General features: G+C 38.9%; 1 protein-coding gene and 1 pseudogene across 1 annotated transcript in view; one reads left to right on the forward strand and one right to left on the reverse strand.

Moving 5' to 3' along the window:
• The window catches only part of LOC137145353 (cystine/glutamate transporter-like), a 30,119-nt pseudogene extending 18,568 nt beyond the window's left edge, over nucleotides 1-11,551 (forward strand).
• Nucleotides 6,147-15,134, reverse strand: part of KDM7A (lysine demethylase 7A) — an 84,178-nt gene continuing 75,190 nt past the window's right edge. The window contains exons 18-20 of the mRNA XM_067536035.1: nucleotides 13,720-13,805; nucleotides 12,199-12,475; nucleotides 6,147-11,475 (exon numbers count right to left, since the gene is read on the reverse strand). Of these exons, the coding sequence (XP_067392136.1) occupies nucleotides 11,381-11,475; nucleotides 12,199-12,475; nucleotides 13,720-13,805 (458 nt within the window). The 3' untranslated portion in view covers nucleotides 6,147-11,380. The remainder of the gene's footprint in view (nucleotides 11,476-12,198; nucleotides 12,476-13,719; nucleotides 13,806-15,134) is intronic.

Below are 15,134 nucleotides of genomic sequence, written 5' to 3' on the forward strand. Positions count from 1 at the left end.
TCTTTCTAATAAGATGTTTGCTTACAGCTTCCCGGGAAGGACAGTGGCCTCCACTCTTCTCCATGATCCATAGACAAAGCCTTTTGTTAATGGTGAGCGGAGCTTTCTGGATTCTGAATGAGGCTTGAGAGGTTTTTTTTTTTAACCTCACATTCTTAGAGAATGACTCAGCTACCTCCCCACTCGTCCTACTTGGTCAACGCACTAAGAAAATATTACAGAAAACTAAGATATACCATTTACAATGCGGTAGCACCTAGGAGTCCTTCAACCATGTCCAGGCCTCACTGTGTCAGGCACTGTACAAATGTATCATAAATGATGGCTCCTGTCCCAAACACTTGACAGTCTAAGGGTGTCGTCTAAGGGTGTTTCTACACTGCACGCTTTTTTTGGCGGTGTGTGGAGTACAAATCTATGTAACCCCCCCAGGCCGGGTATAAACAGCAGTGTATCTGGTGAGGCACAACACAGGTGAATAGAGTAGACACACCTGAAGGGTGTGGGTATGTAGTTAAGTCTATACTCTACCAGTTTCCTACTCATCCAAACCACGTCTCCCCATCGACACTGCTATTTTTCGCACTGTAGCGTCCCCACTGCCTCCCTGCTGCTGTAGCCTTCCCCCCACCTCAGGGAAAGGCACTAGCTGCAGGAGTTCGCAGGGAAAGGTTGCGCCAGCTCCCTGTTGCTGGAGCCTTTACTCGCAGCAGGGAAAGGCTGTCGGCATGTTTCCTCATTGCCTCCCCTCTGCCGGAGCCTTTCCCTGACACGTGTAGCTACACACCGCAGCATGGATGCAGCCCGCTTTTCATGACGGTGTGTAGCTACTTGCTGTTGACAGCAATGTGCTGTGTTGACATATGCCTGGTCTCTGAGGCTAACACAGGTGAATGAGACCCGGGAAGGCTAGAGAGTAGCACTAATAATGTTTTTTGTGCAGACTAGCTGTGAGTGTACTTCTCAGGCAGCCACTAGCAGTGGTCACAACTCCCCCCTGCCTAGCCATGAACAGCTGGTATTGTCTGGTCATCTGCCCCAACAGACTGGAATTCTTAAGTGGACTTTGCACTTTCCACATAAAACCCCTGCCATCACAACTGGCACTGTCTGAGAACACAATGGATATGCTGACTGAACTACCTTCTCCAGAGCAGGATTGGAGACACCTTGGTGGGGCAGCATAGGGGAAGCTTGCACTGCTACTTCCCACGTTGTCTCTGTTCATTGCCTAGACAGAAGACATCAGCTGACAACACCATCAAACCTACCACTCTCTCTGACTGCTAAATTTACATGAACACATTTTTATGGAAGAAAAAAAACTCATATTTGGAATGCAATTGTGCAATAACTAATCCATGTGACAAGTGGTCCAATTTCAGAGCCTTTCACATCACTTCCTTTCCTCCTTTGCGGGTCACATGAAGTTGAGGTGCCTTGTTTCATATTAAAGTGTAAGCTCTTCAGGACAGGAGCTATGTAAAGGTTTGTTTCCACAGCATCTAACACAATGGGACCCTGGTGGCTCAGTGTGTCAACACAATAGAATAAAAAGCTTCAAAAAAGGTCTTTGTGGCATCAAGTAGCCAGAGACTAATACTAAAATACTTCTTGGAGGAGTTCAAATTCCAGCTTTGGGAGACTTTTCATCAAAGGAAAAGGTTGGCTTTTCATCTATTTCACATGATAAGGACATTTCTCAAAGGGCATTTTGGCACCTAATTCCCATTGACAGTCAGGGGGAATTGGAAACCCAACTCCCATTTGTTCTTCTAAAATTTCCTTCTAACTTTTTTTTTTTTTTTTAAATTAAAAAAACATTTCCAAAACAGGGTTTCCTATAGTGCACTATCTACGTGGTATTTAAGAGCTTCCCAAGCAAATTAAATCTGCCTAGTGATGGCCCTAGAGAACTTAAGTCTCCTGCTCTTTTCACTTATAGGAGGCCCTGTGATTTAGTTAATACCATAGTTGCACATGTTGAGGAAAATCATCATCATCATCGGGAAGACAAAGAACATACGGCAATAGCACTGTGTAACTGTTGTAAGGCCTATATAAGTAACAGAGATGGAAAGGAAAAGCTTCTTCCCTAGGTTTTTGTTACAGTACTTAATACTGCATTTCTGTCTGTGTCTCAGTTGCCTCTGATCTTCTTGATGGTATTGATTGGCAATCTCTATGGCCTGTTGAACTTCTATAGCTTTTCACACCAGCTCTTCATAGGACTGGTGACTCTTGGGTTCATGAAACATCATCGGCACCCTGAGATATCAAGGCCTTTCAAGGTAAGAGGAAATCCAGCTATCGACAGCAACAAAAAACACAATGTGAGGATTTTAAAAAAGGAATAGTTTAGATCCGAAAGAATAGAGGTGTCCTTCCATGCTTGGTTGACAGAATTAGCTGCATGAGATTAAATGATTGTCCCATGTTCTGTACTTGTTTCATCCGGAGACAAGGAATCCAAATGGCAAACTATTATTGTTATAGTGAGTTGGATAAGGTGACTAGTTTATTTCTGCTTGTAGAATAGCAGCAATTGCAGCCCAGTGGTTATTAGCATAGCTTGCAGAAGGAGTTCAGAACTGAAGTTAGTGGCAGTGGTAAGACAAAAAAAAAAGCTGATTTTGCTTATTTAGGTTTTGTATTGGAGCAGGCAAATGCTCCTACTGACCCACTACAAGTAACACCTGCAGTCTAGAAAATGACCATATGATGCTCTCCCACTAACCCAGCAGCACTGCAAAATGCAGCAAAAAAGTTGAGTGAAAACTGTATACCAAATATTCAGTGCAATTCTTCCAGCTGCAACAGCTCATTAAAATCATGCAGGTAAAACCGCAGAAATCTGAAAACTTAGCCCATAGCATTAATTGGAAAACAGGAATTGCCATACCGGATCAGACCATGGGCCATCCAGTCCAGTATCCTCTCTGACAGTGGCCAACACCAAATGTTTCAGAAGGTGAAAGAAGCCACCCAATACCTACTAATTACAGAGTGGCTTAAGAGTGAAGCATGAAGTTTAATATCGCTTCCAAAATGTGGATTAGCATTAACTAATTAGGAATTTGCTCACACTCCTCTCATCACAGGACACTGGATTAGCAGTTCTCAGTTTTGTTGACTTCTTTACGCAAGTGTGACTTGCAATTCACAAGTTATCACCAAGGTATATACTTGGATCACAAGTATTTATTTCAAGTGTACAACAGTTTAAATCTCTGGGCCTGGGTGGAAATAACACTCCAAATAATTGCACAAAGTTAACTGGGGAACTATTATTTCTTATTAAAATTATCTTGGGGAGGAGTAAGAGATAGTATGAACCCTTTGTGGTAGATTCAAAGCATCACAGACTCCATGTACTGTACTTTTAGTTAGCTTGTATGTTCCAACGAAGGTTATTTTCCAAAACCAGAGCACATACAGCAGGAGTACTGAGTAGTACAGATAGAGCTATTAATCCAAATGCAATTCTTTAGAAGTTTGCAGCACTTGTTCTAAAGTCTCAGTATAACATGGCTTCAAGACTCTAGGTAGTAAAGATAAAGCACACCGGCCTATGAGTCTGCCTTCAGATGGAACAGAGACAAGGCGGGTGAGGTAATATCATTTATTGGATCAACTTGTGTTGGCGAGAGAGAAGCTTTCAAACAAAGAGAGCTCTTCAGGTCAAAAAGCTTGTCTCTCTCACCACAAGATGTGCATCCAATAAACGATATTACCTCACCCACCTTGTCTCACTAATATCCTGGGACCGACATGGCTAGAACAACACTGAATACTTCAGATGGAACAATAAGAATTCTGACTGATGAGACTTTGCTCCTTATCCTTCTTAGCAATTACCACTAGTGGAGAATAATCAGTGATTTCTCTCACATATAAACCATCTGTCTGTTTATATTTTAATTGCTAATTAGTTGGTGTGTTAAATGCATTAATTTCCACAGCACTCTTAAAATGAATAAAAATGGTATAGCAACATTTCCATTCCAGTCCTCATTAACTTTTGTTGTGGGAGCGCTCATGCATTACTTACCAATCATAAAAGCTTAAGCTCCAAGATCTCCCAGAGGGAAGAGTACTTCTACAGGAATGAATATTCAGCATGGCACATTCCAACATACCCATCCTTGTGCCTTTGTTTCCCGTAGCATTGACAAACACTAGCAAAAAAGGTATGTGTTTAACATCCTGTTAACTAACATGTTCAAATCCCAGTGTAGACAAGGCAATTGTAGCTTTAAAATGTTACCAGGAAAGGGTAAACCCTATGGAGCAGCTTAGGTTACCCTCAGTAGGGAAGACAAGGCCAATATGCTAAGCGAACAATGGATTGTACAATGGATGGCTCAAGGCTTCAAATATGCAGTATAGAATTAACCATGAGAACTACCCTAACCTCTCTTCACAGAAGAGGTTATCTTGTGAGTTCTTAAACTGTGAAAACTAAGATGTTTGCCCATTTGGTACAATCTTAGAGCCTTAAAATTTTACCCTCTCTGGTGAAAAGAGAATGTATATTTCCCCCCCAAAACCCTTCTGTGTTAAAGGGAATAAGAACATGCTGTAGAAAACGTGCAAAGGTCCATCCAGTGGTGTTTCCATTCAGTTATTTATTAACTATGTAAGCGTGGATATTGTATTATAATATCCTATGCACAGGGCACTTTTACATGTAGTTCTTGTTCAGTCTGCAATGGAGTGTGACTGATAAAGGCAAAAACCGATAGTAAAAGGCACAAGGGGGAAAAGGCATTAAGAACATATGATCTCTTCTTAACACTCACCTCCAAAAGCAATAGATTAGTACTCCAAGCAAGCTTCTATATAGCCATGCAGCTTACTACTTATAATCAGTGCGAGTGCCTCTATTATCTCCCACTTCTCACTCCTGCTTTATTTTAAAATCAGAACATCAGTATGAAAAGTCATTTGGTGCATGTGATGCAACCGATCTGTTCGGTGGGATCATCTAGTCTTGCTGAAGCATTCTTAGACAGCGTAAGTGCGCTGAACACTTTTTGAAATGTGTTTACTTGATAGATTAACATTTTGAGATTCCGTGTATGTGGCTGAACAATTTTAGAAGAGTTTTACTAGGTGAAGTTAAAAAGAACTATTAAAGACATGTGAAGTACACACTTGCTGAAGTTAATTATTGACATTTTAATATTTGAGATCTCTGCCCCATTTACTTAAATTAAGATATTCTTCATATCAGAGCCTTCCCTTCAAATATGAAGGTGTTTTTGTTTTTTTTTTAAGTGAGTGCAGAAGAAACTCCTGCTCAGAAACATTATGAGGGCTGTATGTTTTAAACACATGGACCAAAGAGCCTGTTAATTTACTTTTGGACCCTTTCTATCATATACTGCAAGCTCTTTGGGGCAGGGACTCTCTTTTCTGTTTTTGTACACTGCCTAGTACATTGGGGTCCTAGTCCATGACCAGGGTTCCTAGGTGCAACAGTAATACAAATACAAAATAAATTTCTCCCAGTAAGCTGAGAGCCAGCCTGAGGACTAAGTAACTTGGCCAGCTGCACAGGATACAAAATAACAAAAATAACAGCTTTTGCCATCCTGTTCTCCTGAATCCATTGACACACCATCTAAAGTTTTTATACCATGACCATCACTGGGGTATTGGAGCACATCATTTACATGAGGGAGAAAGTGTCTCTCCTCCCCCCCGCCCATGCAAGTACTTGAAGCCGTTCAGCAGCACACAGCACTATTTCTGTAGGGAAAGAGAAAGCATGACACTAAATCTAAATGCAGCATGGCAGTGCTTCTTCTTCCCAGTGGTGTGGCGACACATGAATACAAACTGGGGACCAAGATGATTGTGAAATGAAACAGGATGCAGTTGCAAGCAGAATGGACAGAAAAGTGGGCAAGAATAAAAGGAAAGATGACAATATGGGTAAAGGAAAAAAAAAGGTGTGTGACTGACAGAGAAACCCATTCTATCAGAAACAGTACCTCTTGTCAGTCACAGACAGGAAGAGCTGTTCCCCAAAAGGCCAGAGGCATCAGGAGCATAAGGCAAACTTGACCAAAAAGTAAAAATATGAAAAGAAGAAACAAGAAGAAAAAAATAGCTTCTTTTAGCATTAAAACTCTTCCAAATTGGATCAATTTCTTGAAGTTTACTAAGTGATGTACCTCTGGAAGTCTCAACCATCTCTACTTACATTTAGATGTAAAAAAAAGACTTTATACATTCTCACAAAACGTACCCAGCTCCTAGAAAATGTTTTGATAAAAAGCAAAAAACTTACACTTTAAAATAGTAAGAGAACGTGCTGCATTCCCCACATCTCTCCAGCACATCTTCATCAAAATCAAAAGTAAAACATCAGGCACAAAAATCAGACCTAGAACAGAATTAAGCATTTTTTCCTCATAAGACTTTCTGTACAACTTTCTGTATTTGGATTATTAAGCAAGTGAACAAAAACCTGTAGCAATTAAACACTATAGATTGCTAAAATCAAAACGTAAGTAATTCAACTTTTTAATTTCAATATTTTAAAGTACAGAAACTGGAAACTATGAATATCAAATACAAATTTAAACAAGCCACTTGTCCTTCCCTAGAATAACCAATGTGAGCTACTTATAGAAATTTACAAATTTAAAGTAAAATTGAAACAAAAATAAATACTGTACATACACTTTCCCTGCCTGCAGGCAAAAGAGGATGGGAAATACTGTTATGAATTGAAAAAAATGCTGTTAAAGCTGCAGCATCCCCTTTCCCAGCCAAATATTCAACACTGTAGTGTGTTTCTGTAAAAACACACACACGCGCGCGCGCACACACCCCCAACGCATACACACAGACACCCCTATTCAGGCAGACAAGCTAGTATTTTCCACAGATGTTCAAAAAAGGAATTAGAGTAGAAAAGGGAGAGGGAAAAGTAAATGAGCCAGCAAAACACTACTACAAAACTAGTAAATATAGCCAAGAACTATCCCCTTTTTCAAATTTCATGGATTTAAAAAAAAGAAATTACTGCCAAAGCACTGGCAAAGTTAGACATTTCCCAGCAGAAGTGATAATTCATATTAATATAATCTCTTAAAGTGATCCCTTTCACTCCCTTCCCACAGCATGAAACTGTTATGGCTTAATTTTTATTAAAAGTAGAAAAAAGTCCTTTTCCAAAAGGAAATGCAGCTTATGAAGAAGCATGTGCATTTCCTAATCAGTGCTATTCATATTTCCTATCCACTGCATGATTCATCACTTGTTTTGCACCCAGAAATAGTTTCTATTTTGGAAAAATGGATGTTGCAGCTTTTTAATTCAGTTTACCACAAACAGTAAGGCCTTGGTTTCATTTATAATTTCTTCTGCAAAATAAAGAGGCTCTAAGTTTGCTTAGTCCCAGGGCTATGGACAGCCTTTAATGGGCTGGAAGTATTATGTAAATAAGCTTTAAAAAGACACTCAGATTTTTGGTGGCATGGAGACTAGAGGGGGCCATCAGCTTCGGTTTGGTTCTAACCTCAGCCCTGCTCGGTCCCCACAATTACCAACCAAGGGTCAGCAAGATAATGACTCAGCCCTTGGTTATACTCATGCAAAGGCTTCAACATTTGTGATTTCATGTCCTAGTGAATGAAAGCAGCCTATACCATATAACAAAGCTTGGGAAAGCTGAAGCTCTTTAAAGGGAGGCCATCGCTCTGTGCTCTCTTACCTCTCTTAAAATGAATACAGGTACTTCAGCTAAAAAAGACCAAAACATGTGGCCAGAAAGTAACAACTGTTCATTCTTAACATCGAAACCTTTTGAAATGATTTCTTCAAGAATTATTTCATGTAGAATATTATAGGTTGCATAGGTAATCTACCTCAGAGGTCATTAAAGGCTACCTTGTAGCCAGGGTTTATTAGCAAGTATAGTATAGGGAGAAAGGGGAAAGTTGCTGGAAGAGTCTTTGATATAATTTTCTAGGTGGTCTTTCCATTTTCATATTTTTCTTTTGAAAAATTATAAGAACTTGAGTACTTGGAGAAGGGCAAACCCCCAAATGTTTCATCTCCCCAAATGTTTCATCATTTTTCTAACTACAGAAAATTTAAGATATTTTTTAAAGTACAATAATTTTAAGTTCAAATTCATGTCTCGCTCTCTTTTTTTTTTTTTTTTTTTTTTTAAATATCCACCTTGAAAATGAGTTCCTATAGTAGGACTCAGTCTCCTGGTTGCCCCCTATCAGTGCTCCTATCCATCTCCCCCCATTCTGACCCCAAAAACGTGAAATGTGAAAGAAGACAGGTTTTTTTTTCTCTCCACCTCTATAGCACCAGGTTCATTCCATCTATAAAAAGATTGGTGCAATAGTGTTTTCTTCCAACAATATACTAACATCCCAACACACAAATGCTTGAGTAAGTGAGGTCAACATATCCTCTTCATGAAGCTACCAAAAGGAGACTCATTTGTTATCAATTTCCTTTGAACTGATTGACTGAGGTTTCCTCTCACCCCAAATAAAGTCGAAGTCTCTTACAGAGACTTCTACTGGAAGCATGAAAATCAGGAGAAAATGGAAATGAACCTCTGCCTTTTGACAGCCTATGAACAGACGTTAGTACACTCACTACAATGGAGAGCCACCTTGAAAAAGTGGGAGAAAAGGGAAAAAGAAAGAAAACTAGAAATAACCATTGAACATGTATGGGTCCAGCCAAGTACTTTTTCCACTAATAAGAGAATAACTATAGATATTGTTAATGAAGAGGCTTAGAAGACAGACCTGTTGCAAACAAGTCAGAGGGACAGCAGCACAATATGCTCCATATTCCAAAATGGTATATTTCTGTTTCATTATGCAGTTCTCAGAATCTATATTAAAAAATAAAGTCAGTCTTCACTCCCCTCCATTTCTGCTTGACGTCCCTTAGGAATTACTTCTGTTTGGGATACCTCATATTCTTAATTAATTAGAAAGATAGCCAGTAAGAGGTTTGCCAGAACTGAACCAGTTACTCAAAGCCTGGCAGATATGACCTGGTTTTCCTTGAATCGACATGAACAATTCAGAGGTAAGTTTTTTCCTTATAATTCTAATAATTTTCTAATAATTTAAAACAGTATTGATATCATGGTATAAGTTTATCAAATATTTCCATGAGAATGTATCACAAGACAGAATTAAATTTCATACTGAATGTTTAAAATATTCTTTCCTCTCATCAATGACTGGAAAATTTGTTGCCTGACAACAATACTTATGGTCACTTTTCAGAACCTGTAGAGTAACTGCTCCCTGTCTTCTGTTCTTGGTAATTAGCAAGTATCACTTTTATTGTCTCCTTCCCCCAGCACCTTAAACAAGGCAGGTAGCATGTATTAAATAAAAATGGTCTGCCAACAGAGCTTGAACTCATCCAATGTGTTTTTGGCTATGGGTTAGCAAAATCAACTAACTCTGATGTATACACTACTTCAAATCAAGTCCAAAAGCTGGGCTGAGGAGGAGAGAAACAAGCAATAATTTGCAAGGTCTGGAAGAAGAAAAATCATTAATGCTATTTAACCTATATGTAGCCATGTTATATTTTGATATTTTCCCATTCAGAAATTGGCTGACCTCAGCTAAATAGTTCTGACCTTGCAATAATCAGGAAATCCTGCCAGCATATATTTCCAAGGGCATTATTCTTATTCTAATCTAGATGTATACATGGATATATCTACATGTAAATCTGGAAGGTAAAACTGAATTTGTTTTTAAGTACAGCAGGAAGAAGCTATCCAGGACAGAATATGGAGGGCAGGCAAACTGTGAATGGAATTAAGACTAATCAATAAATTGGATTCCTAAGCCAAGCCTTTTCACTCTCACTAAACAGGAAAAAATCAAAGATGGTATACCTAGCACATCAGTGTTTTACTTTTGGCTGGACCCTGAAAAATACCCTTTTTACAGAATCAAGTAAAGATGTTCCCCTTTCCCCCCCACCCTGAAATTTAAATATTTAATTTTATATTACAGAAAAATACAAATTTAAAATCAACATTATTTACAGGTAATTCAGAATTGGCATTTACTATCAGCTCTATGTAAAGCATGGCACAAATGATCATTCTGAGATCAGCTAGCTACTAAACTCAACACTTACATATGCACCAGTTAAGACTCAGATTGGCTGTCCTGTGCAGTCTTGCAAGGAGCAATGTTCAACTGCCTCCTTAGTTCCTCAGTAAAATGTATTTTTAAAGTATACTAATGATTATCGCTGGTTTTAGTGCTCCCTTCACCCCTCGCAAATCTGCCAAATCTTAATTCTGCAATTTATATTTTCAGAATTGTTTTTTCAACCAATACAATTTATCCGAAACTTAGCCCATCATATTGCACTCTCTCCCATCCCTCAGGAAAAGATAAACGCTGCTCTTCTCTGTACTAACATTTAAATTAAGTTGTAGGAATAAAACTTCTCTGAACCATTTTATTTTCTCCTTAAAAGAGAAAATCACCCTTACCTGGACTGAATACCAACCATGTCAGGACGAAAAGCATAAATCCCAAAGTTTGAGGGAGGGGTGCAGTTTAAGACATGTTAACTATTGAACTTGAATAATCATGCTCTTCTTGAAGACAGAAGAGACTCTGCTTCTCCACTTTGGTGAGTCAGCAATGTGTACAGAATAGAGGAGAGACTAAGGTGACTAAATTGGCAGAGAGCATGCACCTTACAAGTCAACAAAAGCCCAACCAATAGCTTATAAAGAGCAGAAAAATATAAAATAAGATTCCATATGACTTAATTTAAAAATAATTAATAATGCATCACATCCCTGTTTAAGACTATAACCTGAATATCAAATTTAGGAGTCCAGACTAATCACCATTAATGTGGCTCTCCACTGCACCAAACATACATCATCAAGAACAATTAAAACCTTCACATTCTTAAATCTAAATTAATAACCCCCACAAAAAAAGTCTTCCAAATAAATAGTTAAAAATGAATTTAAAAGTTGTAAAAATCTGTCAGAAATAAATTATGGATAACCACCTTTATCATCTTCCCCCCTCATGAATTAGCTCAGACACTACCAGCAAATAAGTGATATTCAAGCCCTGATGAGAGACCATTTCCCAGTCCATTGTCTCTCTGAAGATTTCCCCATTCCCAAATGGTTATTGCTGAGCGGGTGTGGCACAGTGAAAATGCAGCATTGGTTTGTTTTTGTTTTTTTTGTTCATCAGGCAGTGTTCTATGTGAAACATGCAAGTCTGCTTCTGTCAGAGGAATAACAGCAGCTCCAGGCTCTGTTGCCCCCAATACTGGCTGTGAAGGAAAGACAGCAGTAGTAGCAGCAGCAGCAGCTACATCAAACAAAGAAGCGTGCATGGCCATTTCGGTTCAGCTTTAGGATCTTCCCAAGACGCTGTTTGGCAGTTGCCATTCCTTTCTTTGGACGCTTGCCTGGAAAATTGAAATCAGTGTTTCAGTTATTTTTAGAACAGATTTTGTAAAATCAGATAAAACCAAATGGAAAGCAGATTCTCTCCTGGAGTCAGTGACTTTTCCAGATGAAATTCTTTCTATGTTGCAGTTCTTCTCTATCCACTGGTTTTGGATCAAAGCAATGGGCATAATGGACATATATGAATTTCATATATTTTTCCTTCATTTCAGTCAGCATTCTGAGAGAGAATTGTATTATATATTTCCAGATTTTCCTAGTTTAAATAGGAAAACTCACTAATCTTAGCTCCCTGAATTGTGCACTTCCCTCAGATTTGTAGTCAAGTAAATTACACATCTAAGGAAATAACTAGTAAGGTCATCAAGATGCCTTTTGAAGCCTCATACTTTCTGAGTTAAGATACTCAAAGAGAAAGGAAAAAACCCAGATGCTTAATCTAAATGAGATGTCCTTCACAGCTGATAAATTTGCAAAGGTTGGCAACACTAACAAGGGGAAAACTCAAAATGGGCATAACTCCATTAAATCCCTCTTTTTCCACTACACAACTGCTCCATACCAAAATTTGACTGCAAGGATGTGCTTTTGTTTTTTTCCCCTCAAAATCTACATCTGTTTGTTGCAGCTTCTGTTTCAGACAAGTTTTTCTTAAGATTATAGATAATCAAAAAGGAAACCAGTTTTTTTGGTGACAAGAGGACAACAAAAGAAAATGTTACCTTTTGTGGCCTGGTTGCTAATAGGGGGTGGATTTGATGCTGGCCTCTTCGTTGGGTGAAGGGGTACAGACAAGGACGTCTCACCATATGGCCTATCAGGGCTGAGGCTGCCGTCACTCAACCGGCACTCCCCTTGGATCAGGCTAGAGTCCCGCGTGCACTTGCCATGTTGGAAGCGCAAGCCATTGCTGTGTATAAAATTTCTATTTTCCTGAACCTTGTGACTTGCTTCCGATGCACCCTCTTTCTTTATATATTTCTGAGCTTTACTTGTATCCTAGAGCAGAAGAGGGGAAATCAATCACACATGACAACTCATGGTTTCTGAATGCAAATGCCTTTTAATTCTTCTCATTGTACTACTGGACAAATTAAATATTTCTGAATGAATATACAGTTCTAACAGGAATAAAGCAGGTCTGTTTTAGCATCCTGTCCTTTTCTCTACAGTATATGCCTGTTCAAAAATAATGCAATATTTCTGTGTAACTTTTTTCCCATGCAATTATTAAAGTTACTAGAATAGTGATAAACTAATTAACTATTGCTAGTACAGATACAGGGAAGGAAGGACCACAAAAAGACCCTCACTTTTGTTATTTTGCAGGGACCAAAGTGTGAAAACAATGTCCTGGATTTCACAGACTATTCCTAACTATAACGAACAATATCACAATCAGTAAATATTTAAATTGGCAATTTGTCTTGAATATTCTATAGCTGAGACACAGACAGTTCTAAATTAGGAACTATAAAAGCGTAAGGAATACCATGTAATAACATATTCCTGTAGAATATTAAGCTACCACTCAATTAAAATATAATTACTAAATAGTATCAGTATCCTGCGACTTGAAGTATTACCAACATTTCTAGTGCACAAGACAGACACCATTTAAGATGCCAGGAAATACTGGAAGGCTCAGAGAATTGGTGATAGGCTTTAGAGTCTTTCATCTTTAGGGCTCTGGCTTGAATACAGCCCAGATTAAGAACTCAAAAATGACACCAACTACTGGCTGTTCAGTAGCCTATGTGAAATGAGTTGAGCTGCCTCAGTCCAGTTTCCAGTGAGCAAGTGTAGTGTCCACATCACAGAAACCACCAGCGCAACTGACAGCCTTGCTGGCAGTCTGACTAGAGATAACAAGGAGGGTGATGCTTCCAAATAAAGTTTGACTGGGCAATACGGGAAAGCTAGAACTTACTCTGTCTGAAGTAAGACTTCATGAGTGTGGCTCATCGAACTGGAACCTTTCATGAACAGTAAAATCCCACTTTTTCTTAAGATACCTAGTGTCTTTGTAGCAATTTTATAATATACTCAGGTTTCCGAAAACATCCAGAAAGGCAGAACAGCTCAGAGAAAACATGATACAGATAACTGATGCCTACCAGCTCCAAAGTTATCAGTTACCAGACATGCAGTGAGGAGATACCATCATCATGTTTACTGGTTTTGGTTTTTGTTGACTGCTGCATACTCCTCCTTCTATAACAAGGAGTAATATGTTGTCTTACCTGAGGAGTAACCCTGGAAGCTGCATTTAGCTGTCTTGCCCATATTGAAGTCCCCAAGCCTCTTTCCTCTTCCCTCATGTGCTTACCTAAAAAGAAATTTAGCGAGTTGAAACTTTGAAATTCTTAATTGTGACTGTGAAATGAAGTTATTCAAAAGCTTGAAACCTACAATTGAGATGTAACAGAAGGAAAGTATTGCAAAAGATGTTTCCTAGACAAACTCCTCCCATAACACATATATGTGTTAACACGGTTCTCACACATCAGAAATGTCAAGATTTCTCACCACTCACCCATACCTATTTGGCACATCATAGTAGCCCAAATTTCTGCTGAATCTCCATATAAAAGTCTGAAACACAGCCATGTGGATCTGAAAGTACTGATGTTGAAGACAGTTGCCTTCCATTACCACGGTACCATCAAAATATGCCTGGTGGATGCTTCCTTAATATCTGTTTCTTGACTTTTCTGCCCCTTGTAAGAAAGTCCACAAAAGGTGCAAACCTTCCACAACTCACATTCATAATTGGGATTGTTGTTTTTTGGGTTTTTTTTAAGTGCTGATGTGCTGTGACTGGACAGCCTCAGCTGGAGTAGTGTGTCCAATTCCGGGTGCCGCACTTCAGGAAAGATGTGGACAAACTGGAGAGAATCCACAGGAGACCAACAAAAATTACAAAAGGTTTAGAAAACCTGACCAATGAAGAAAAGACTAAATATGCCCTGTTTTTAACCTAAGAAAAGACAACTATGGGGGAACTGATAACACTCTTCAAAAATGTTAAGCGATGTTATGAAGAGGATAGTGATCAATTGTTCTCCATGTTCACTGAAGACAGGACAAGTAGTAATAGACTTAATATGCAGCAAGGAAGATTTAGGTTAAATATTAGGAAAAATCTCTCCAACTATAAAAGAGTAATTAAGCTCTGGAATAGGTTTCCAAGGGAGGTTGTGGAAACCCCATCAGTGGAGGTTTTTAAAAACAGGTTGGACAAACCCGTCAGAGATGGTGGTCTAGTTTATTTGGTCCTGCCACAACACAGGGGGCTGGACTTGACTTTTCAAGGTCCCTTCCAGCCCCATATTTCTATGACTATACAAGACACAAAACAGATGCCCATATGAAGGACAGTGAAAACTGACAACATTTTTTATTTATAAACAGCATGCCCAAGAGCATTGCAGGACAGCAATTCAGTCAGCTTTGAATGGATGATGGGACTTCGCTGAGGAAAACCAATGTGGACTGGGAGCAGAATAGAAGGACTTAACCTACATCTGCCTGGAGAATCTCACTTTTCTTGGTCAGTACAGTTTTATTAAGATAATGAAGCCTTTTCCACTTAGATATTGTGTGTAACTCTGGTTAAATAGGAGATGGGTGGAAAAGGATATGAGATTGTGGGGTT

Source organism: Emydura macquarii, unplaced genomic scaffold (genome assembly GCF_026122565.2).
Source record: "Emydura macquarii macquarii isolate MOO-44397 ecotype Brisbane River unplaced genomic scaffold, CSIRO-AGI_Emac_v2 contig_3530, whole genome shotgun sequence".
Taxonomy (NCBI): Eukaryota; Metazoa; Chordata; order Testudines; family Chelidae; genus Emydura; species Emydura macquarii.